At 42.4% G+C, this 25,834-nt stretch overlaps 2 protein-coding genes and 1 pseudogene across 3 annotated transcripts in view; 1 reads left to right on the top strand and 2 right to left on the bottom strand.

The window, feature by feature from the left end:
• The window catches only part of LOC117239041 (basic-leucine zipper transcription factor A), a 57,193-nt gene extending 37,815 nt beyond the window's left edge, over nt 1-19,378 (top strand). The window contains exons 1-3 of one of the 2 annotated variants that reach the window (XM_033504302.1): nt 11,285-11,477; nt 13,120-14,818; nt 15,208-19,378. In XM_033504302.1, the coding sequence (XP_033360193.1) occupies nt 13,129-14,376 (1,248 nt within the window). In that variant the 5' untranslated portion in view covers nt 11,285-11,477; nt 13,120-13,128 and the 3' untranslated portion in view covers nt 14,377-14,818; nt 15,208-19,378. Of the gene's footprint in view, nt 1-11,284; nt 11,478-13,119; nt 14,819-15,207 lie in introns of those variants that run through there. The other variant, XM_033504301.1, reaches the window with a different exon arrangement.
• On the bottom strand, nt 6,387-12,905 carry LOC117239042 (annotated as a pseudogene).
• Nucleotides 19,379-22,123: 2,745 nt separating the features above from the next.
• Nucleotides 22,124-24,641, bottom strand: LOC117239039 (fatty acyl-CoA reductase wat-like). The gene is made up of 5 exons (XM_033504300.1): nt 24,402-24,641; nt 23,557-24,076; nt 23,261-23,456; nt 22,898-23,140; nt 22,124-22,505 (listed from the first exon to the last, which is right to left on the bottom strand). The coding sequence occupies exons 1-5, from the start codon at nt 24,639-24,641 to the stop codon at nt 22,151-22,153; spliced, it is 1,554 nt and encodes a 517-aa protein (XP_033360191.1). The 3' UTR covers nt 22,124-22,150.
• Nucleotides 24,642-25,834: the final 1,193 nt, after the last annotated feature.

Genomic DNA, 25,834 nt, shown 5'->3' with positions numbered 1-25,834 from the left:
CTGATTAACGCGTAATCTTTATTCGGCTGTGTCGGCCAGCATCGCGGCTGATAATGTTCTTCTACGCAACGACGCAAGCAAGCCCCGGAAATTACACGCTTCGGGTGAAATTCGAGCCAGAGGATCGTTACGCGCTCCGTATATTCTCGTCGCAGAGACTGCTTGAATGGACGATCCGAACTCTTAGATCGGCAGGACGCGATGTTCGCGCGAGGTCTCTTCTCGTGATCGACGATTAATTCCACGGATCGATCGATAAGGAGCGAAACATGTTCGAAAATACCAGGGAAATCGTCGTATGGGACACGAGGCACTCTCGCGACCCTCGAAACCTTCTCGTCGTCCCTTCTCCGTTTCGAAAGATCTCGTTTCGTTGGACGAAACGAGTTGGATGTCGACCCTCCGCGGAAACAAAAGTGGGTCGCGTCCAAAAACATCCAACATCTTCCGGTCTTCTACGTGTTCGGGGAAAGTTCGTACGATACTCGTCGCATAAAACAAGGAACAACCAGGGGTAGACGTTCGTCGATGACTCGTTCATCGTATCGTTCAACGTAAGCGGGCGTCGAACGATAACCCTCGTAAGACGTGCAACTTTGAAGTTGCCGCGACCCTTCTAACCGTAACACCCGTGATTTATATTTACAACACCCTGTTGCAACTTGTACGCGTGGCCCGTACGCGGAGGATTCGTCACGCGAAACCTACCTGTTCGCCACTCGGCTCGAGCGCACCTTGCGACCGTCCCACTCGCGAACTCAGCACACGAGAGAGACGCACGTGTATTATTTAGCGTGGCCGGCGAAGGCACCTGCCACGTCGTAACCATCCTGTTCCCTTCTTCTTTCACTGTCCTACGATGGCCACCTCGTAAACTCGAGCCAACGCGCCCACTCGTCACCGCGAACAGGTTCCGAACCGTACGCCGCGCTTCCTCTTTCGCCACTCTCGCGGACCTCGCCCATCTCTCGCTCCGTCTAATTATTATCATCGGGTCGATCGCGTACTTCACACCTGTGCGAATGAGCCCGCGCTCGCAGCAATGCGATTCTTATGCACGTGCTCTCGCTTCGTTTCCACCTCGCGCTCGAGAAACGCGTTCCGTCCGCGTACCAATCGGTTACGTGATTTCGCGTCTCGCGCGTCCTATGCGCTCACGCTTTCACCCCTTTCACGCCTTCGCGCGTTCCTATCTAAACTCGGTGTCATCCAAACATACGGCCGGTAAACTTTGGCGTCATCTAAACATACAGCCGGTGGCAGTTCTGATGCTTGAGGGGCCCGAGGCTAATGATTATTTTGGGCGTGAGAGTTGAGACCGAAATGTCGAAAGGTCTAGCCAGGTGGATGTTTGTCAGATCGATAGGAGATGTAGGTTTACGTCCGCAGGTCCTTTGGCCAGTCGGAGTACGATGTTCACTTAGGCGAACGTTAACTTTGGTTTGTAGCAACCAAGATACGAACGACGCGTACTCCTGTCTCGTTTACTAGCTCGCCATTTCTTGCGTCTTCTCCGTCTGTGAAATTAAATAGGTTTCTGTCGTGTTTCCAGGGAAGTTTAATCATTTTCAAACTAGAGACGGAAGTAACGAAATAATCGAAGAAACACCGACCTATGTGTCTTTCGCTGAATTCATAATTTAAAAATAGAATAAATTAGCGAATATTCGATAAAATATTGAGCATACCAGTCGGCTTTTTTATTGGACTATTTACGACGAGAAGTCCAGAGTTAGGAAATTCTACGTGTGGGAAATCGCTAAGGTCGAAGGCGAAAGAAAAACTCGTAACGCCGGACAAGTTTGCTTAATCGTCTTATATTTCAAGGCGCCAGGATCTCGGGTTTACTCTGTTACTACGAACGACCCGTCGAGTATCCCGAGGGCCATTCATAAAAATTCGTCGCAGCTCACAACGAAAATCTACTCGATACTTTTAACGCGCGTGATCCTGCCAACTCGCATAAACGCACTTGCGTGTCATTCGTTCGAATTCGCGAACAGAATCGATCAAGCGTCGTCGAAGCCGATCAATATCGTTAGGAAGAAGCAAAATCGTCGACGATTTTTCAATCCTAACCGACGAAGCCAAAGTACTTGACGAATTGCCATAATATTCTAACGCTTCTAGTTGTCTGATCCTCCTACGTTTATAACGCGTTAACCCTCAAATACCCTAATTATTTGCCCATCTATTTTTACTTATCGCGGCAGAAATTACACGAAACCGTAGTAGACACTGGTCGAAAGAGAAGAGAGGAAAAGGACGCATCGAGGACGACGTCGTTCGCCTCGCCTGGCGATTTCCATCGATCGAAATGGAGATCCGCGCGCGAGAACGCCACGATAATGGATCGAACGATGAGTCGCACTGTGTGCACGTGTAAGCAGGAAGATGCTGCGCGTAAAAAGGCCGGAGGGGTGAAAAAAGTGCATGAGAAAGGGAGAGAGCTCCCACACACAAGGGTGCTGGCCGTTGTCTGCCATATGGCCCCTCTTTTTTTAACCATCCCTGTACGGCTTTCTTCCCACACGACAAAGGTAGCCACCCGCGTGTGCGTGCACGTGTGTGTTTACAGCTGTACGCGCGGCTCCCGTAGTTACCGGCTTCCTCGAAAGTGAACAACCTCTTTCTTCCCTTCCTTTTTCTTTTTTTTTCTTTTTTTTTTTATTTTCTCTTTTGTTTGCGCTATAAGTTGTAAGTAACAAAAGTGAGCAACCAGCGGGAGAGCGTCGCGTCAGGTGAATCCACTCTCCGTACACGCGTCTCTCTATCGTATCCTCTGTCTGTCTATCGTCTTCTCGCAGCGATAGACGATTTTGTCCGGATACTTTGCGCGAAAGGGATAGGAATAGTTTAACGTTCGTAGTAATTTGAAGCGGAGGGTTTCGTTGAAAATTGCAATTTCTGCTTTTAGACACCGGGTTCAACGCTTCGATTTCTATTTTTGCCGGTCGAGGGGATTGTGCGGTTTCCGCGGGGCGACGGAGAGCAGGATAGGTATGCAATGGAATAGTTTTACCGATTTAAATGAAGTTCCGCGAGTTGCAGCTCGGTTTCCAACAGATTTATCGGAACTCGTTTCCCCGTGCAATCGAAATCCAGCGATCCTGTCTGTCTTCCGACCGAGTATACGCCGTCTTTAAATATATATTGGTAACGGTGGAAAAGCGATATGATTTTCACGATTAGTCCCGATTAATGTCAGTCGTATTTTACACATTACCAACAGCTCGACGCCGCCAGCCAGCGTCTCGCTTATCGACGATGCGTTTGTCCGATTCGCTCCTCGAACGGCCAATTTGCTAGCAAGGCGCTGAAACGTTTCAGATGTTCTTTCGCGTCGAGACAGGAAGAGGTCGGTGCTTTTCTTCCAACGAGCCAATAAGATTAGCAACAACCGACTGGAAACAGAATGCCTTTCGAACGTGATGCAAATTCATAGTCGATATCCTTAGCAGTAACGAACCACTGCGCTCTTTCATACAATCGCGTATCTTCCTTTCCCTTTCCGTAAATACAATAGAAGCGTCGTAGCTTCCCTACTGCTCCTGATTACCTTAAAGTTAGGCTTCCGAGTTTTGTCCCGTAATAACCGTTACCCGAAAAGCTAAGTATCTACACAGATCATGTTTATGTTCCACTCTCAAAGGAAACAGACGAAAGGTACCAGCTCAAAGAGGATTGCACCGATGCGTCCAGCAGGTGCATCGAACTTTGCACGCTGATTCGAATATGTTCGCGTTGGCCGATGGAAAACTTCTCGCGCTTTTCTTCCACGTTTCTCATCTTAAATTCTCCCGCCTCGTTTCTCACGTTTTCCTCCCGCTCTTCGTCTTCTCCGCGCACGCTCATCCGCCCCTAATTGCGGTCAATCCGCGCACCTTTGATTCTAACGCTTCGCATCTTTCAAAGCGCCAGCGTCTTCCTCGGATCGGTAGACGAGGCTACGTATATTTATTCGACGAGATGAAAATCGGAAAACGTAAAAAAGGAGAAAAGGGTGACAGTTTGTAGCGTCTAGCCGGAGCTGCTCCGTTCGAATCTCTCCTTCCGTTTAATTAGCAGCCAGATTCCTCGACGAAGGCCAGATGAAGGGTGCTGAAATATCGTTTCTTCGTTCTTCGTCTCTTTATTTCGACGTTGGTAGGGGCGACGTTAAGAAGCCAACTACATTTCCCTTTCTACGCTCTGCTCCCCCGTGCTTCTTCCAATTTTCCATCCCCCGTCCGCCCCCTCCTATTCTCTCTTTTTCTCCCGACGATTCCGAGTGCTCGGGGTGCCGGACCCTTCGTTTAGGGCACCGCAGATGCCGCGCGCCCCGCTAGATTACGTGCCATCGGTTCTCAACCTTCTGCTGCGCGCAGCGTAAACCTAACCGACGACACATTCGCTCCGCGCGGTGCAACCTCGCCGATTCTTCCATCTTTTATTTCCATCGAATTGTCCGAGTCATCTCCGATCTGAAAACCACCGTATTTCAATGACCAAACGTGTCGTTAGCGGACCGAGGAGTTCCACGCGCTCGCAGGAAGCTGATACGCGGAAAAATCGCAGCGAACGCGCCTTAGTGCGAAAATACCTAAAACGTGCAAAGCATGGCGCTTCCCGGCAATACTCGGCAAAGCGGTCTTTCACCAAGGTTCTACCTTTCTAGACGCGCGTGAATTTGCATGAAAGTGCGCGGTCTGGTCATTGCTATTGAGATTCGAAAGTACCAGAACGAACAGCGTACGCACAATTCGCGAAAATGTATAAAATACTCGGGATAGTCTGGGAATGCTTAGCGGTTCCAATGGATCGTCGTTTAGGTTCTGTTTGTTTAATTCTGTTTGGAACTTCGATCAGCGATCTAGTCGTGCGAGTATGAAATTGGAGATTTTTGCAATCCTTAAATTCGCAGGCACGAGGTTATTTTAACGATATTCCTGAGGCCCTTCCGCCGAGAATATCAAGTGTGGTGATATTTGAATAAGTTTGAACGACGCCACAGTGCGAGCTAACTGGATACTTCAGATACTTTGGCTATTCTAGCCATATTCATCTTCGCGAATTTAAATCGCACCAAGTATAATTCTACACGCGTACAATTTTACGAATATACGTATAATTTTACATCCTATTTTTCCATTGCTACAGTTTACTGTACTTTGGTACATCCAGGAGTTAGGAAACGAAGAAACTGAACACAGATGGCAGACAATTCCTAGAACGATCTTCCCTCGATAACAGTCGCGCGCCTCGAAGATACGTCTTACTACGCGAGCAATACCGCGTTACCCTCCATCCATCGTCTACTTTCCAAAGAGGAAATCCTCCTCCTTACCGAACATACTCTACCCAATATTCTTTCGCTTCTCCAGATACGTGGAAATGTTGGGAGAGCCGTAACGATGAACTCACGGAATACAGGCCGCCGTGGAATAACGATCAAGTGTTTTAAATCGAACGAGGGAAGACGAAGGTGGGCCGATGGGAATGAGAAAACCCTTTTTTACCCTTTACCTTGGTAGGTGAAGTTGCCCAAGTCGTGGAGTACAGGCGGTACAAAGTTAGTGCGCAACGAGCGAACGATACGTTGAATCGAACGAAGGAGAAGGCAGATAGGGGCCAATGAGAATGATAAAACGCTTCGATCGTTTCAATTTCGAATTGGTAGATACGACATCGTAATTAAGAGGGAGGGAAGATACGGTGAATAGCCTATGGTGTTTTTCTGTTATACGACGCGGTATTATCGAGGGGTAGTGAGAACCGCTTGCAAGCAGGGAAAGCGGCAACCCTCCCTTTTCGGAGACCTTCCTTTATTCATCCCCTAATGTAGGACCAGCGCGCGCGTACGTTCTCCTCTCGCTGTCACGACCACGGTATATAGGCTAGTGTATTTATCGTGAAAGTTGTACATGCAGCGTATATACGTTTATATCGTACAAAGGATACGCGGGCTACAAGACTCGCAGGACTCGTCCGTGTACGTGTGCACGTCGGCGCGCGCTATAAATGCATCGCGTGTTTGTGCGTGCGGCGTGCAAACACCCATAGGCGCGCACCACCACTCGTATTTTCGCGGTTGCAAATGTTACACGGCGCGCCGTGAAACTGGGTCAACAATCGCGGGACTATTCTTCGGGAGCGACGTTTTTCGTGTAGCCACGATGCCGATCTTTTCTGCCTCCTTTTTTTTTTTTTTTTTTTTTTGAAAAAATTTGTAGACGTTGATGAAGCGCTCGAATCGTTGTTCCAGTTGAGAGGCGGGGGAAATTTAGCCACGTTCCAAGCACGCTGTAACAATAATTCTCGCATGAAAATTACAAGCTATTAACATCCCTTTGAGTCTACGCCAAAGCATTTTTTAATCAGAAGATATATTCGTGCGCAAATACCTGTACGTCTTATGCTTCGTTCAAATTGCTATTTTTCTATAAATTTCACATACAGATCCGTTCATTCGAACAGAGAACTGCGCATATACGTACCTTGTTTGAGATTTTTCTGTGCAAGTTGCTTAAAATTATGCATCGTACTTTACCACGTTTATTATACGAACGTACTCTCTAGCATTGAATGTACACAGTATAGCGCTACTTCGAGTACAACGCTCAATGGTAATTGTAGGAAAATTTGCATTTAGAGGGTGATGGACAGATGAGCGAGTAGATCGTCATCTATCGGCGCAGACATGCATCAAAGGTAGTTTTCACCCTTTGTCCCCCTTTGTGCGACCCTCTCCATTATCAATGAATCGGGCACGTGGCCCCAAGCATAAAATGTACGTAGGATCATGTTCGCGAAGGATAACGCTTATTCATCGTACTTTTCGGCCATCTACAATAAACGTCGTGTAGATTCTAGATCGCTGCTTCTCGTATTTCTTTCTCTCATTTAAAGGTCGTAAACTGACCCCCTGCCGTGGCCTGTTTCGCTCCAGTCTAGTCGCGATATACGCTGGCTTTCGGTTTTTCGTTGGCCGGCACGCGAACCACTATATACAATTTCAGTCTTCTGTTCTCTGGTATCGATTTTCGATCGTCTTATTTAAACGCGTCGTCGTTTTCGAATCCTCTGACGAATCGTAACGATAGCGTAATAAAAATATATTCATCGCGTTTTATAACATTTTTTTCCAGCTTTCATAACGCTCTCGTTTCTGTATAATTGCCCCTTTTTACACTCTCTTTATATATCCATCGATAACACGACGTGACAATTTTTCAATGGCATTTCTCTACAATTATGATAATTGTAAAAATATATCGCAACAATAATTAGCAATTCAAAGTGAAAGTAACGATACGCCATTTTTGTTCTGCGTGATCATTTCGTTTTATATTTCTGTTACATCGATCGATATATATGACGCAGCGATCAGGTCGTCTTTTTCTATAATTATTATTGTTATTTAACGGTAAAAGTAAAGATTTTGTAACATTTGTTTCTTCAGTCCGAATTTAAATTCTTCCATGGTTGATTATTTCCTGAAAACATCCGACTACTTTAAGACAGTTTCAATATACTATTCTATCCAAAGTACATAGACGAGCATATAAAAATAAAACTAGCATGCAGCATACACGTAGCGAAACATAAAAGTCAAATCTGGATGCAACACGTAAAACGCGCTAGAAATTTAAATCCGTTTCAAAGCTATCAGATTTCTTAAATTTTTTTTTTTTTTTTTTTTTTACATATCGATAAAACGAAAAAGTAAAATCTTCGCCGTCTCTAAATTCTGTTTAATTAAAAAATTAAAAAAGAAGAAAATTTTCTAATTTCGGAAACGCCAGGCCCGACAATCTCAGGTTTTTCAAAGTTCACGACGATGAGCGCGGTTTACGAGTCCTTGAAACCTAAGTCTAACTGGCTTGCTCCCCGACAATCTTATCCGTTCGACGAGATAGCGTACCGCTAATCTGCCGCGGACTTTACACCGTTAAAGCTAGCTAGCGCTCAGACAGCTTCCAGGATCGTACGCGCGAAACTCGAAGTCGAATTCGAAGAAACGTCGCCGCTCGGCAAAGAAGATCTTGCGCCATATCGCGAAACGAAATTCGACGATTGCATAATTCATGGCTGAAACGAGGAACATTCTCGATTTCGAAAAATTTTCTGCCACAGCTAGATTCGACGAATGACTCGGCCGAGACGAACAAAGTCATTCCGAGCAGAGTTTATTCTCACGTGGAAGATATATTACGATTTTTCCCTTTCTTTTGATCGCTGAAATGCTATTAGATAATTTTATATCGTGCAAACTGTGAATAAATTTGTTCATAAATGTAGAGTACCGTAAATGTGTCAGATTGAGATTGTTAGAATGTAATTTCTAATATAATTCAAATTATTTGAATAATTTGCTCGACTGCACTGATCGTGGAAAATTATCCAGAATATCATACCTATAAATAATACAGCACGTCGTTGATAAATGGACGGATAAAGAGTAGACAATATCTGGCGATAATATTATTCGTTAAAGAAATGTGAAAGCTGCTCGTCAATTCTATACGAAAAACGAAAATCTTTTATCCAAGGGTACGCTCGCTGGTTTCTCATTTATTTAAATATTCCCGACGGAATTGCGTTCGATAATCATAACACGGCAAGCTATATCGTACGCGTTGTTATTTCTTGGCCCGATACCGTGGTGCGCGACGTCGTTGTCGAGCTGTTTTTCGTAGTTGGCGATCTCGCCGGCAGGCGTCGCGTCGCTCGAGTCCCCTTTCGAAAATAACACACGGCCGGTTGACGTCATGTTGTCATGACTGCCGACCGCCGGCACCAACGTCGCCTCGATGTGTCGTTCTTCTGATGGCCGAGCAGCGCAGAAATTTCGCAGCAACGCGGCTCGATCACATTTATCCACTATGCAATTTCGAATACGAGGCGGAGCAAAATTACAATGCTTCCGCGATGCATCGCGTGACGATCATTTTTTTAAACCGATACTCCTTCGACAAAACATAAAAGATAATATACTGCGAACTTATTTTACGCCTCGACTTTGCTCGTATCATTATCTCTTCCCTTTTTTCTTCCTCCTTCCACATTTGAACTTTTAATGTATTCGATCGTATTTCGTTCTTTCCGCGCGCTCCTTCGAAACGATTACCGAGTCTATTGCATTTCTTGTTGGTACGATCGAGTTATTGACCTAACCTCCAAAGAAGCAGAGCAATCGACTATTTTCCGCCGCTAAATATGCAAAGCTAATATCGTACCGAAAATTCTGGAGCATTTGAATTCAAAAATGCATTCAAGTATTCGATCTTACAGTATCATCGTTCCCATGTATTTGTATATGTCTAGCACGCACACATATAACCTTAGGAATGTACGACGCCACACACTGACTGGTTTTATCTACGGGGCTCCGAGTGGCTTGAGCGGGGCTTCGTGTGTGTTCGTTCTTTGGCTGACTAGATAGCTTTGACTCGTGTAGCAAACATTACCTCATCGTCAGGCATAGCCGGATCCACAACAAACCTCCTCTACTTTTGATTCTTCTCTGGTTCTGTGCTTGCTCGGGCTGGTCGTAGGAAATCAAATGGAGTAGAACTCATTCAAAGTAAACGTATTTGTCAATCTGTTATTCAAATTACAGACACGTGTCAATTACTGTATATACGTATGCCGAAAGAAATTTCTTTATTTCCCCTATTGAAAGCAATTATTTTTACCTTTGTTTACGTTATCCATTATTCATATTTTCATTTTTCATTTCCAATCTTTTTTACATGTCAAGTGGAATTTCGCTTGATTTTACAAAGAGTGACGCAAAAGCTGACTTTATTAATCTTCTCATGCGTATGCTTTAGCCAGTCTAGATAGGCTTCACGCAGTGAACATTATCTTATTGCGAGCACAGTCGTCATGAATCTTTTCTAGTTCTGGTACTTCTCTCACGTTTATTCCATTGACCTACATTCCTGACGATAAAACAGGAATTGGAGCAAATTTGTTTATAGAAACTCTGTCATCAAACTTTCTGTGTAATTTGTCGATATAATGACACGTATTTAACGATAATTAGTCGAAGGGACACTGTTATAAAATCCGACAAATTATTTCCTTTATTTACTCAAGTTAAACGTAATTTAACAAATTTGATAATTTATTCGTCGCGTTTCTCGATAAGTCGCTTAATAATAAGAATATTATAACGGATTATGATATTAGGAAATATACGCTATTTTGAACGTACTTCTATCTGATTAACCTCGAAATAACTTGTCTCTGCGAGTTAATTACGGCATTCACTGGTAGATGGCATTCGTGTGAAAAAATTCAACGTTATTTAATAAAAGTAAAAAAGCTGTTTCGAATACGAATAAAAGACGGGGAAGTGTGTTTGTAATTTTATAAAATTTTAGTACAAAAATATTTTCATTCCAAACACGTTCGTTATATTTTACAATCCGAAGCAATTTTCATTGACGCGATCGAATTATTCGAAATAGTTGCATCGTAAAAATTTCAAAGGAGAGATATAAAACGAATGAAAGCAACTTCCCGGCACTTACCCTCGGAAAATCAGTGGCACGATTCTCTAACTCAGATGAGGCTCGAAAGATTCTTCAGTTGCGAAAGTGAGCCGCGCGAACCGCAACCCTTAAATATTTCGTGAGAGGAAAAGAGAGTGGGATGAGGATGCTTCTTGACTTTGATTTATGGGCAGTTAAGAGCCGTGCATTTCTACCACACACAGTTAATCCGTTACGCGGTAACTCCCCGCAGCAACCACCCGGTGGCCGTCTTGATTCAACAAGTGCCCGGACCATGTTTCGCAAACATTGTTTGTAAGGACGTTGGTCGAATTCTTGAGCGCGTTCACTGAAATCTTCATCTCAAACGTTTCAATTAATACGGCCTAATGTAACTTAAGGAGATACAAAATCTACTGGCGACCTGAATAACACGGCTGATAAAGTAGAATTTCGCAAATAGAACATTCAGATTGGAAATTCGTCATCTTTCTTTTTTTCTGCGCTCTTCTATATCAATGAAATGAATTACTGTGTTTCAACAAAAAAAAGTATAAGATAGCGCAAGTATTCCGAATATTATATCGTAGAACACATATGGTTGTTAGCGTGACAAATAAGGATATTGGAAAAAGCATTGATCGACAAAGCGAGAATTACTTTCCTGAGAAAAATCACGTTTTCACCGTGATGGAAGGCGAAATCAAGCTTGCGGATACGAATCCGTCATTGTTTTCCCCGCGATTCCGTGAATCGTCTCTCGGAGAGCTCCGGGACTGGTCGACCCTGTTGGAAGGAGAACCTTCGCGAGCGAGTCGTATTCCAAGTAGGCCGCCGCGGCGGATGTACACTGTCGAGTCGAGATTGAGTCGTTGGCTGCTGTTGCTGCCGCCGCTGTACTAACTAGTTACTTCTAGAAATCTATAAATCGTTTCTAAGAAAGCCTGCCTTTCTTCTTCTCAAGGGTTCTTGATGATGAAGTTATTTTAATGAAAGGTAATTTGATTTCTTGTACCGATAACATCATAATCGAAAAAGATATATATTTAAACTCTTCGTTTTATTCCAAATTTCCATACTTTTGATACTATTAATCGAAAGTTTCATTAAAGAAAACGTTGAATTGCATTACTTACTTTATCATAACCACGGATATATATCATGAGCTCGCGGTATCGTCTCTGATGGCATTGCTCGTTTCCTCGGAACTTTTTTTCCCCTCCTTTTGTCACCGTTGTTCTTGCCAGTTGCACACGCGGCTCGTCGTATTGGCCGAACAACATAACGCATCGATTATCTGTTAAATGACGTTCACGCCACCGAGCATCCCCTACCCATAGGTCAGCTCTTCGTGACTTCCATTCCCTCCATTTCTGTTTTTGCTTTTTTTTTTCTCAAATCAAACGTCATGTGCAGACCACGTGGATCCGACAAAATGACGAACGTGTCGCTAGTGACATCCCACGGCAATACGTTCAACTAACTGCAGTGTCAGCGATTCTCAACCACAACCACGTGATTTTTATCTCTCGAGTTTTTCGCGTCGCTCTCTTTGCCCCTTTGGTAGTCTTGCTTCAGTAAGCAAAAGTTGAGGGAGGGAGAGACGATTAAGTAAGTAAATACTTACTTTCACCCGTACAGTCGTTAAATCGGATGCGCGCGGATATAAATCATCGATGCTACGTGCTTTATCATTTTGTTTGGGGTTTCGTCGCATGGGTCGATCAAGTTTCTCATAGTTGGTATCACTGTGGATCGTACACAAGAGATATTTATTTATATATGTGTAAGCTCTATGTATATACATATTTTATTTTCATATAAAAGAAAGTAATGAAAAATATCTAGTTCTTATAATACAGTAGTAATATCACGCGTAAGACTTAGTATTAGAGATATAGGAAAATCACTAATCAACCTCAAAATTGAAAATAATTTCGCTTTGATAAATTTAATATGTTAGTATATATGTACCTTTGAACGGATATGAAACGAAGGAAAAGGAAAACAAAGACGGAGGGAAAGATAAAATGAAGAGGAGTATTTCACAAGGGGCCCGCATGCTTGCTGATTGAACCCATGAGTAACAACACTCCCCTGTCCCCTTCGCCATTTGTGGCCCCCTTCTCTTCCATACCCACTCGATCATCCATTCCAACGATGACTTCTTCCAGGCTAGGGTAGGGAGATGCCTGACGTCATTCTCCAACGTCTGTCAGCGAGCCGACCCTCTGAGTCATGCAGTCATGTCGTTTTGCCTACACTCTTGTTTGTAACCGAGTATCGAGACTGGGCAAGGTCTTTCGCGATCATGTCACTAAGTTGTTATGAAGGGAAAATCCCTAGCCTATTCAAACTTTTCCCCGTTCGTAAAAACCTCAAAGTCCTATTTTTGTTTCCCATATAACAAGATTCGATTCTCGTTGAATATCTCTATCTAGCTTCATATTTGTTCCGATAAACGAATAATATCATCGTTTCTTGTCGTTACCTGTATAATTTTACAACGCTTACGTCCTAACAAATATCGAACTGTGCTAGAAGATGGAGACGTATGAAAATATATTATATTATTTTGAAGTATATAAAAACGAATCTGTACAGAGAGACTAATGTCACGTAATTTATCTATTTTTAGAGTTGTGCAATGATGGGTCTGCAGGCCACGGCAGGAAAACGTAAACTGGAGGGAGGTGTGGGCTGCATGGAGTTCGACATGGATATGGGCGAGAGCCCATCGAAGTTAGGCCGGGTGGAGGGTAGCTGGTGGGCGATGGAGGATAGTTACACGCCCCCGCTGAGTCAAACGCCGGCATCTTATTACGATATGGAAGTGAGTTCGCCCTGCCTGCAGACAAATCCCTGTCAGCCGACATCGGCAAGTCAGCAGCAACAGCAACAACATCAGGCGGCACAGCAACAGCAGCAGCAACAGCCGCAGTCGTCGACGCCAACGTCAGCGCCACCGCCGTCTACGGTGGCGCATCTGCACCATCATCCGCAGCACTACTATCATCATCAGCGCGGACCTAGCAGCCCGGTCGGTAACAACGGTTACAGCCAACTGTCGAGGCCTCAGCCGCAGTGGGGCGCACCTCATCATTACGAGCCGCCAACGATACGGCGAGAAGAAAATGGAAAGAGTTATTTGGAGCTTGGTTCTAGTTATCGAGCGAACGAGAGGTGCTGCGAAGGTTCGAGGTCAAGCTGGTGTCGACGTGGTAGAGCGTGTTACAGACAAAGGCGACTAGCCGTTTTAAATATTTCGATGTGCAAGCTGGCGAGGTATCGCCAATTTCCGGATCCGAGCCTTCATCGATCGGTTCTCATCTGCAATACACTGAGGCATCTAGAACGCGAGATGGAGAGGGACAGAAGTCCGCCGCCCATGGAGCCGGTTATACCGGCACCGATTGCTCAACTTCAACCTCCTGAGCAGGGCAGGTTAACACCGTTCCCGATGCCACCAACGTCTTCGAACGAGACAGACGTCGATTCCGGCATCGGTGATAGCGACGACAGCCGTTCCATCAATTGGGGCAGCGTGCTGTCTCTCTCGAGTCAGTCGCCGCTGGATCCATTGAACAACAACGAGTTACTGGATGTCGATATCGGTCCAGACCTAGATTTAGACTTTATGCCTGGATGGAAGCTGACGCCCCTGTCCGCGGACGATATCCTTAGAAGTACGACGGCACAGGAACAGCAGCATCATCAGCATCAACAGCATCATCATCATCATCATCAACAACAGCAGCAGCAACAGCAGCAGCAGCAGCAGCAACATCTGGCTCCAACTAGCGGCAGCTGCGCTAGTAGCAACGTCGGAAACGCCTGCGTCAGCACTGGCAGTAGCAGTAGTACGCACGAATCGTTAATGTGCGTTGGATCATAGCCCCCGATTTTGACATCGATGAGTCATCTCATCGATTTTTACCCGCTGATGCCGCAGAGTAAATAAAAACAAAAAGAGAAAAAAAAAACAAGCGCGGCAACAAACTCGCAATGAACCACAAATCGCAGAAACGAGGTACTCGCCCGCCTCTCCGATATGTGCGACGCCTGGTCGGCGTTTCTCCAGGAGGTCTTCTTTTTCTTATTTATTACCGTTCGTGTCAATTACGCACCGATCGATTATCTCGGTTACATTCTACTTGTAGCATACCGATAACCAGCATGGGTGGTCTACTGATTGTAGGGAAGAGAGAAAGAGAGAGAGAGAGATAGAGATAAATAAAGAGAGAAAGGGTACGCGTCGCGTTACCCTGTGTTCGCAGGTGCAGCCGCCACGGAATTCATGGCCCATCGGGAGTGCTTCAAATGCGAAGCAACCAGAGGTGATTACAATTTATAAGCCGACGAGTAAACTTGATCTCGCGTTGTTCCAATTATCCACTACGATTCGACGTTTTATACCTTATATCACGTTGCTCGGGATGATTTTCATTCGAAATCGTTCGAATTAATCGAGACTGTTTTATGAAACTGTTTCCTTCAAAAGTTTTACACTTTATATATATATATATATGTATATATATGTATATATATGTATATATATATATGTATATATATATACATTCACGCGTTTGAACGTACAAATTATATTAGAAAAATTCGAATTTTCATACGATGGAACAACGCGAGGTCGGGTGCTCTCCTTCGGTCATCAACAACCACCTCGAAAACGAGCATGGCTATACTATATCGAAACGATGTGTTTTTGCAGCTGCACCTGCGAATTCAGCGGCGCATATCAGTTCCCGAGTCGCTCGAAATGTCGTCACCGGCGGCACGTCAGACACGAAAGAGCGAGAATAGCGTGAGAGAGTAAAACAGAAAAAAAAAAAAAAGAAAGAAAGAAAGAGAATAGTGAGAGAGCGAGAGAAAGCGAGTGAGAGAGCGACAGGGAAAAAGAGAGGTAGAGAGAAAGGGTTGGAAAAGTCTCAGAGCTTTCAATGTTCACGCCACCGGGCCGGGCGATAGGACAAGTACAGAGGATCGGTGGTAACCTTCTCTTCGGCTCCTTAAAACAACGACGATAAAGCGGCACGAAACCCCGACAGAGACCTACGTATGCACACAGAATATAATCTAATTGTTACATTCGATAGAAAAGTGTCCTTCTCTTCTTTCTACCGTATTAACTCTCGCTATTTTTGTTTCTCTTGTTTTTGGTAACATCGGCACAGCGTGATATGCGTATATCGCTCGCCTAGCCGGCTGACGTTGAGAACTCTTCGGCGACGTCCGGCGTCGTTCGCGACAGCCGATCGAAACGGGGAGTGTCCATCATCATCGATCGATGTTTTCTTTTTGGATTAGAAAGACTATCCAGCCGACGATTAAATTAATGTCATACACTCTGACACACTAACGATACACTTACACGCGTAAGACATAACCGCCGTGGCCTATATCGTACACTAATACACGTACACGCACCACATGTACACGCCGTATACGCTCTTATACACGTACATAGATACTATATGTGTACATCAGGAGAGAGAGAGAGAGAGAGAGAGAGAGAGAGAGCGAGAGCAAGCGAGCGAGCGAGCGAGAGAGAGAGAGAGAGAGAGATACAGATTCGTACACGGAAAAGTCGATATGGTGCTAGGACGATCACACCCTGGTGCTTAATTCTGTACACACAGAGACACATGTGCGTAAGTTCGCACGGATCGCCTGCAGTCTTCGTTAAGAAGTCTAGATACGTCCTGACGTCGTGAACAGGACACACCGTGATCCAACGTATTTCCATCAGGATTCTTCGTACGAGCTATATGGCTTGTCGGTTCGGGTACCTTGCAGAGGACGTGCGAGCATTGGATGAAAATACGTTGGATGGAGACGCGTAACTGTGTTCTGGCGCACGATGCTAACAAATGTACCTGCATTTTAGAAATCGGGATAAATGTTCGGTCCCTTCGTGTCGTCGCGCGGAGGCCACTGCGCGCCACTGATCTCTCGTTAATAATTATGTACTATAATACTATTGTAAAATAGAGTGTGGCCGACGAGCAGTGAACGAAGGCGACCAATGATTCATTTGGAACGATGTGGAACGGTGGGATTATTAAGCGAGGAGAAGAAAAAAGATAGAAAGAAAACGAAAGAAAAGAGTAAAATAAAGTAAAGTAAAACTCGACGATACGCACTTCGCGAAGAGGAACGGCGATCCGCGCGCGATCTCGTCCTCAACGTCCACTAACTGAAATCCAACGGAGCAGCTATACTTAAATCGAAGATAAGCGTCGTGTAAAGCAAATCTATGAACAAGCGACAAAGCGAATATAAGAAAAAGTAATTTATAAATCGACTGATTTACCTTGCGAGATAGCGGACAAAGAAAGGAAGAAGACGGAAGACGATTCAAGTAACGAAGAAAGGGAAGCTCTAGCCGGCAACGTTTCGCCACACGAATTCATTTATACCGTAATTAATCGAGTGTTAAGCCGACGATGATGTATGACACTTACACATACCGTTACAGCAAACTCGTACGTACACGCGCGACACCTCCACCACACAAATGGACACTTTTATACACGAGATACGCTACGTACTTGAATGTATATAGAGATGCAACACTACGTGCTAAGTGTAATAATGATTAACACGAACCGTCAACCCTCGGCAGCTTTCAGTTTTTCGTTCCTGTTCCGACGATCGTTTCTTTCTTTCGTTTTCCATCATTCTCCATCGTCGTATTACCAATTTCGAATCTTTTTCTGGCTCCCGCGCGTTTCATCGACGCCTTTTTGTACTCGATTCGACGCCGTTATCCCGCGTTGCTTTCCGCTACGCCAATCGCCTCGCCTCTATCCGATTCGTTCATTCGTTCCTCGCTTATTTCCTACAAAGAAAACAACGAGCAATATTACTTGAACGGCGCGAAGGATCTAGGAGAAGAACGTGTACGCGTGCATCGATCTCGAGCTGTTCGCAAGCTTCCTTCAAAACGGCCAATGAGAACATCGTTCTTCCCGATCGTCATACAGGCCGGTGTTTGATCAAACGTTTTGTACATTCACAACTGTTTATACTGTGATCGCATTGTAAATATTATCGGAAAAACGAATATCGTACGTAATAGAAGAAAAAAAAAAAGAAAAAAGAAAAATTGTACACGAATGAAAGGAAAGTCGTTGGAACCAAAAAGTTGAATAAAGACTGCGACGTTTAATTTACTACGAAGGGCGATAGTAGAAAGTAACAATTTGCGATCAAACGTCGTCGGTCAGTAGATGTAAAGAAGGAAGAAGAGGAGATGTGTTCTCATTAGCTTGTTGCGTCTCTTAGGATTACGAATCGCTCGAGTTCTACCATCCTATCTACGACCGCGCGTAAGATGTTAAAACGCGAGAAACACATATGTACATGATACGTGGACACACAGGCATACACAACACAGATGCACACACAGATAAAGCGCACGTTGCGCGAGATTGCGCTCGATGCGTATGTGCGGCGGAGCGTTTTCAGGGAGATGGTCGGTGTTGTTTTCTTGCATGGTGTACCAATGGGAACTGGCGTGAACGTACACGCGACGTACGTACACGAGATACATCAACGTATGCTACATCGTTGAAAAATTCGTCCATCGCGTTGATGCATCTTTCCAAATACAAATGCGCCTTTCCGTGTTTTGCGATCGCAAGCGCTACCTCATCGGCTTGGTGTTCCGTGACGAGGAGGACGCCTTACAATTTCACTTTCGATACACGCTGTACTCGCCGATAAAACAAAATTCCAGCCAATCTACCGGATAGATGTGAGAAACGGGCGTTGACTGACGTATCGAATTTCGTTAATACGAAGAAGAAAACCGCGCACTGGTTACGCGTACGCGAACAAAATACTCATGCCCCTCGATCGCAACATTTTGTATCCCGTTCGGTCGAGTTGATCGTTTAACGGAATGCCAAGCACCGCGTTACGCGACACTAGACTCGCTTCTCGAGAGTTAAAGAAGTAAAAAAGAAAAAAAAAAAAAAAAGAAAAGGAACTCGGGAGGCGACAAAATAATTTCGTATTTTTTACACGGAGACGCAGCATCGCTGCGTTCGAACGCGACATTAAGTTACACGCGATTACACAGACAGTACATGTACACGTAACGAAGACTCGGTGCCGAAGGAGTGACTGTGAGTTCGGCGTTCGAGAGTGGCGAGCGTGTTGAAGAGCGAAAGAGGACGTGAGTTTTTCTTTTCCTTTCCGTTTCTCTTCTCTCTCTTTTCTTTTTCTTTTTTTTTTTTTTCGTTTTTTTTTCTCGTTTCAATTCGTGGATCACGTGACGCAGCTTAGGGAAAAAGGAAAAAGCGTGACCGTGCGAGAGAACGACGATACGAGTTCTAAATACACGTACGTTTCGACGAGTGCGCCGGTGTGCGTGTTAATGTTAAAACGTTTTAAGAAAAAAAAGCGATAAAAAAAAGATGGATGACGTAAAATGGGTGTGCGACGAACACCTTCTTCCGATGGGAGGTGCAAGTAAAAAGAAACGAGCGACCGAGAAGGAGAAGACGTGGAAGAAAAGGAGCATGAAAGATGAAAAGTTGTAAATAGTATAAATAGTACACGCGCAGAAGTACGTTTAAGCGGAAATAAAAGATGATATAATAGGTATAATGTGAAGAAAAATATACGCATATAAGATATTATTATATATTATATATAAATAAGAAGTATATATATAAGATTATTATGTATATTTACCGTGGTAAGTGATATACAAAAAGCGGTGACGGGGACTCGCGCAATCTCGTTGTCGTGTTCGGATGATGTTGCTGTGATTCGCGGCTGGCCCACGCAACGATTTCCTGTTCAAATTCATTTCTGCTCGTAAGACGCATATCCCGCCAGACATCTCGTTCTCTTTTTCTAACCACACACACACACACACACACACATACACACACGGAAAAAACACACCACCACTCCGTTCTTGTCATCCGTATTTTCCCATACGATACATGCTCTTCCAGATTGTTTTCACGTGTGTATGCATCCAATGTAGATAATCGCGTCCGATCGTCGTACGCATATCGCCGCGAATTCTTTCTCCTCTCATTGTCCGTCGATCTTTCCCTTTCCATTTGTCGTCACTCGTCGCGTTTAAGAGTGATGAGCCGCGCGTAACGTATATAACGACAGCTAGATACGGACAAGAATGCAGAGCCGACAGTGCCGGCAATGTTGCGTTTCTTCGCTCCTTACGAGACAGACAAGTTGCATCGTTCTCTGCGTCGAATTTATTTATGTATACACGGTGGGTTGGTTGTAGAGCGTTTAGTATCCGGCTTTCTTCTGTGCGTCTGTTCGTTGTTAGCATGAAAGGGAAAAGAAAAAAAAAAAAAAGAGAAATACATACGTTTTTGTTATATCGTCATCATTATTATTATTATTATTATTATTACTATTATTATTATTATTATTATTTTAAATATTAATAAATGTAAATTTTATATTGTCCTACGAAGAGTTAATGGAATTCGGCTGTCGCGAAGATGTACGATTTAAGTTCCTATTACCACGATATCTAACGAAGAATCAATTAAAAGAGCAATCTACACGATCAGAGCGAACGAGTAAAATATGAAGTGCAGCGACAGCAGCGTTCTCGTGTGGGCCACCTTGCGAACGCAACGTCCTCGAATCCTCCTATTTCTTTTCTTGTTTTTCTTTTTGTGCGATTACTATTATTATTATTATTCTTATTCTTATTCTTATTATTATTATTATTATTATTACTACTACTACTATTATTATTATTATTATTATCATTAGCGTTAATACCATTAATATTATTGATACTATTAATGATCGATCGTTTTTACCGAACGCCTTAACCGAACGCGAAAAGAGAACGGTCTCTTCCTTTCTTTCGGACGAAACGCGAACGAACGAGGCTGTACGACGCCGCGGTCAGCGTTTGAAAAGCAAAAAGATAGCCGACGAGAAAATGAAAAAAAAAAAAAAAAGGGAAAAAGAGGGCGACAGAGGGAAAAGAAGCAGAAACGAGGACGGGTGACGGCAAGCCAGAGCTAGATCGTAACGGATCTCCGAGACTTTACGAGAGTCCCGCCGTGACCGCAAACCTAGGACACGAGGAAAGAACACACAACATTGTACATTGTAAATAGTAGCGCGGAGAAGACGGTTACAGAGAAAGACAGAGTTAATTAATTAAAAGATAAAAGAAGGATAAGATGAGATGAGAGAACGAGCGAGCGAACGAGAGAGAGAGAGCGAGAGCGAGCGAGAGCGCGAGCGAGGGAGAGAGAGAGAGAGAGAGAAAAAAATGAAGAAAAAGATGAATTGGCGCCGGGCGCGTGAAGCGAATGCACGTTCCCGAGGGATGTTCGATTCTAAGGCGAGTACAGAATGTAGGAAATTTTAAAAAGCAAGGAATCGATGGAAATGCGATAAAGCCGTTTTCCGGTATCAGATGCGATTTTCCATGGCGAAAATGCTCCTTCGTCGTCGTATCGATGATAGGATTGCTCGAAATTAACTAGCGTCGTTAATCGCCTGAAATCGATGTATCCCGATGGGTGTACGTTCGCCATACGAGCCGCGTGTGCGGCCACTTTAATAGAGCTAGGACAAATTTTAAGATGCACGATCGTGTATCTGCGAGACGTGCGCCGATCACTCGAACCGTCTTTCGTATCGTGTCGCAAGACTGCGTTAGACGTTTTAATTTTAGATTAAAAAAGGAAAACACATGTGGGGAAAAAGAGGGGGAGAAAAAAAAAAAGGGAAAGTTGAGCTAACGTCGAACAAACGGAAACGCGAGAGGAAAACATACACGCTTTAGGGAAAATAAAAGCAAAGTAGAAAACAGAGAAAGCGAGGCGATAGTTGCGCGTTTCACGCGGTTAGTGGGAAACGGAGCGCAAGGACGAAGGACAACAGGATTCTTGATACAAACCGCGTGCGCGATTCGTTAGTTTGCACGCGTGCTTGCCAATTACCATAAGAACAAAGGGAAAAAAAGGAACGGAAAAATGTGATGGAAAGAGAAAAGAAGCATGAATCGCAATTACTCTAGTCCTAAGTGGTCGGCGCGTGCACGATGCGAAGAATTGCACGGTTCTCGAGTGGTTGGACACGTTGTGTATCTTTTCTTTTTTCTTCGTTCGTTTCTCGTATTTTGTTTTAAAAAGTTGTGTCGTTGTATCGCGTACCGTTTTACCAAAATATCGAGCAGCAATGAATCAGCAGCAACAGAAAAAGAATGCAAACAACAAATTGCGGCGCAAAAAAACGATTAACCTGAAGAGAAGTAAGAGGATAACGCACGATATGGACAACAACAACAAAAACTATCAAAAACAATAAAGAGTATTATTCTATATATAATTATGCGTTATATTTTACAATCCTTAAAATCCTCTACTATCCAGCAGTTTTCAAAGATTACCATTTCTGCCCATTTTAAAGACGAGTAATTTAACCCATATTTAACGTCAACATACATTTTATAACTTTATGAGATATCTAACATTATTGTTATTTATAATCGTATTAACTGTGCAAGGTCATTAGCCAGTCTAACATTATTATTTCGCGATAATACAGTGAAAAAGTGTGCGATACTTTAGCACGTGCGAAAGTAAAAAAAATAAGAAGACATGTTTAACAAAAGTCTCGTGTTGTGTTTATTATCCTATGAATGAGAAGATGTTACATGTTATCGAGTAGAGAAAGTAGAAGAAAACAAGTACAGCTAAACTAACAACGACGTAATGTAATGTCATCAAATATCGATATTTCTTCATTGTCGCCGGTGTCGGCTGTGGTGGTTCGTTCAGTAGTTTTCGTAACATGATGTAATTCTTATTTATATAACTATACCAGTTTATCGTTGATAAATCAAAACGAAATTCTTTTAAATCGGTCTCATCCATACGTGCTAAAATCTTCTTCGTATTATCTGTTTTTATATGTCGATCAGGTATTAGAAATTTTTTCCCGTCTATGTAATTTAAAAGTACCTTTTTCATCAGCCTTATAAACCTACGTGCAAACAAATACCATTTATTATTATTAGTAGTAGTAGTAGTATCATTTTAGGATGATATTAGGTTGTCCGAAATATGTCTTTCTTTTACAGACACGTCGTTTACAACGATACATCTTTATACAAGCATGAAATCTAATCGGTCGAACGTTGTGATCCTTATTTTGATAGAACAAAATGGATTATACGTAATTCGATAAAATAATATAAAACGGAAAATGTTGTGCATCCATTATTTCCTTATAAAACGGAAGAATCTTTTCGGACGATCTAATAGTATTACCTTAAAAGGACGAGTGTACAAATAATCTAATTAAGTATACCATGATCGAACATGGAAGATGTCCTTATCTAAAACTAGAAACTGGAATTTGAAGTTAGGACTTACATTGGCTTCCTCCATCGAAATACGTAGTACGCGTCAGCAAGTAAACCAGGAATAACATTAAATAATGTAAGGAGAAAAGCGAAAATATAGACATTTTTAACAAATATCAGGAACGGATAGCGGATCATTTCGGACGATGGATATTTGCGTGCATCTGTTACTAAAGTTTTTGTCAGCAGACTGTTCTTAACAGGATTCCAATCGCTACTTGCAAAATTATACACTCGTGGTTCGGACGATTCCCTTTAGAAGAAGAAGAGGTTAATAGAAATATTCATGTTCATCTTAAATGTTTCATTATGTAGAAATGAAAAATACTGTTTACTTATCGATCTTTTGGGTCATTTTAATAGTATAAAATACCTATTTAAGACGTAGTCCCATATCGCTGCTAAAAGGCCATTAGCCGTCATATCAACCGGAATTAGATCCAGACTAGAACCATTCACATCAACCTCAAGCACATTAATGAAACCCGCTCGTACTGCCCTTGCCGCAAGTATTGGACCATTCCTATTTCCGATCCACCCTACGATTGGTTCATTGTGCGCACCTATGACTATTGAAGATATAAATAATACTAGTAAGTAATCTAAATATTCTCAATCTCTGGGATACTTTTAAGCAGGAGTGTAAATACTATAAAGCGATTGACATACTGATGCTAGGTCTGTACACTATACAAGGAAGCGACTTTCTTATGCCAAAAGTCCTGACCAGATCTTCGGCGGTGGCTTTGCTAAAGGGATATAAATTTATCCAGCTTCCTGCGATATCGCGTATTGATGCCTCTGAAAGTCCAGTCTTGGTTTCTTCGTCGACCTTTATCACGTCTTTGATCAGCTTCATATCAGCCGGAGGAGGGTAAAATTTTTCTTCCATTGTTATATTATAAGGACTAGAATATGCGGTCGAAACGTAAGCGAATATCTCCAAGCGAGAGCACTCCGTCGCTAGTTCCAATAGCTTTTGCGTGCCAATTACGTTTGTTCGGAAAATATAGGACGGTTTTGCGTCAAAACGCACGTTCGATGCGTTGTGAATTATTATATTCACGTTCTCCAGCAAACGCCGACGATCTTCTGGCGATAAACCTAAGTCGCTTTCCTGTAGATCACCGTAGATCAGCTCGACCTTTTCCATAAAATTCGGATTTGATTCACGTAATGTATCAAATATCTGTAAATAGTACGAGGATATATGAATTATTTTGTAATTGCAATTATATAGCTGATTTATTTATAATTGTTTTTAATAATGTCATGCGCGTAGAAGTTATACCACAGACTAGATCCTGTGTTTCGTCTATTTTAATTTAGCACTAAATAATTTCATTGTAACAGTTGTTACTTTTTGGACTTCAGCTTGAAAAGCAGGTAGTTTTAACGAATGCTACTTTTTTTTTTACAAATGTTAAATGATTTTCTTCAATATTATTATCACCCTCTAGTGTCATGTAGTTCTTTGTAGTTCTTTGATATTGTATCTCAGTTACTCTACTTACATTATTTGCAAAGCATTTTTCCAATCGCTCTTTAACTTCCATGTTCTTTTTCTCTCGAATCATAACGTAAATCTTACTGATTTCAGTACATGTGCGCAGGATTTTTTCCAAAATGATGGTGCCAAGGTAACCAGTGCATCCGGTAAGCAGTATCTGTTTGCCAGCATAAAATCTCCGTATCTGACTTCCGCAATTTTTCTTTTCTTCGCTTAGTTGTCGATTTCCTTCTTGTTTAATCATTTTTTCCCCTTTTCTTACCAATTTTATCACTTCGGCTTCTTTAAAGATGATATAGTCACACTGACTGAATGATGCTAAATTTACTTATTCAGCTTCTAATACAGTTGAATTGTATAACAGCAATTACTAATAAATAGATGTAATAATTGAGCTACGTTCGGTCACGATATACGAGGATCCGACGTGTGGAAAGATTATGCAGTGATAAAGCAATTTCGCAAATCTTTTATAGACTGTGATTTACAATTCTAATACCATAAAATGATAATAAATCATATATTTCCAGAAACCGAACAATTACAGCTATGTGTAGTGTTGCGATGTGCATATCATAAATTAAGTATCTCGATTACGTGCGTACATTGTACCGACATTTCAAATGAAGGATTTGAAAGAAACATTTCCAAAAAACTTGCAGTAGCGTGATTATGTGATCTGATCTACTGTTATATATAACCATATATATATATAGTATATATAGTATATATACTTATATATATAGTATATATACTTATATATATAGTATATATAAGTTAAAATATCATAGTTAACATATCTCGTGATTATATTTAGAATGAAAACATTTCCTATTTGTAGTAGTTGTGATTCCTACTGTAGTAGCTAAAATTTATACTATATTAATATATAGTACGATATCATACAGAATATTTAAGTTGTTTAAAAGTTATTTCAGATGATTATACTTATCGTTATATTAAAACATTACGGACGGTACGCCGTGAAATATATTTCACCATAATTCCCGATTAGTTTTTTCAAACATAATGTTTATAAAATAAAAAACGTCGATTCATGTTTCCCGTCCTTAATATTTATGAAATGAATGTTAATTTTCATATCTGGCTTGGTGCTCTGTTTATTTCTCGTTGTTCTTCCGTTATTTCTTCTCTTCCACAATTTTTCTGATGGCATTATGTTTCTGCAACCATGAACTATTGAACTATAACAACTGAATAATAAGTGTTAGCTGTACATAGTCATCAAACTGATTTAATCTGATTTTAATCAACTTTCCAGAAACCAAAGTTCGCATTGACTTACAATAACTCGATTAAATATATATTTTAGTTGCAAAAAATATTGGCTCGCACACATTTTTCTTATTTTTCTTCATAGCTTAAATTACTACTTGAAATGTTTAGAAATAAATCCGACCGATCATAATTAAAGCG

The sequence above is a fragment of the Bombus vosnesenskii genome, unplaced genomic scaffold (genome assembly GCF_011952255.1).
Source record: "Bombus vosnesenskii isolate JDL3184/JDL3185 unplaced genomic scaffold, Bvos_JDL3184-5_v1.1 scf7180000013883, whole genome shotgun sequence".
Classification (NCBI taxonomy): domain Eukaryota; kingdom Metazoa; phylum Arthropoda; class Insecta; order Hymenoptera; family Apidae; genus Bombus; species Bombus vosnesenskii.
This window is presented reverse-complemented; position numbering and strand designations above follow the sequence as displayed.

Bases quoted from the DNA above. Each gene is read 5' to 3' on its own strand.
- LOC117239039 (XM_033504300.1), bottom strand. From the start codon at position 24,641: ATGATTAAACAAGAAGGAAATCGACAACTAAGCGAAGAAAAGAAAAAT. The intron at 23,457-23,556 runs GTATGTCAATCG...TATCTTCAATAG, and splicing joins AGTGTACAGACCTAGCATCA to TCATAGGTGCGCACAATGAA. The intron at 23,141-23,260 runs GTATTTTATACT...CTTCTTCTAAAG, and splicing joins TGGGACTACGTCTTAAATAG to GGAATCGTCCGAACCACGAG.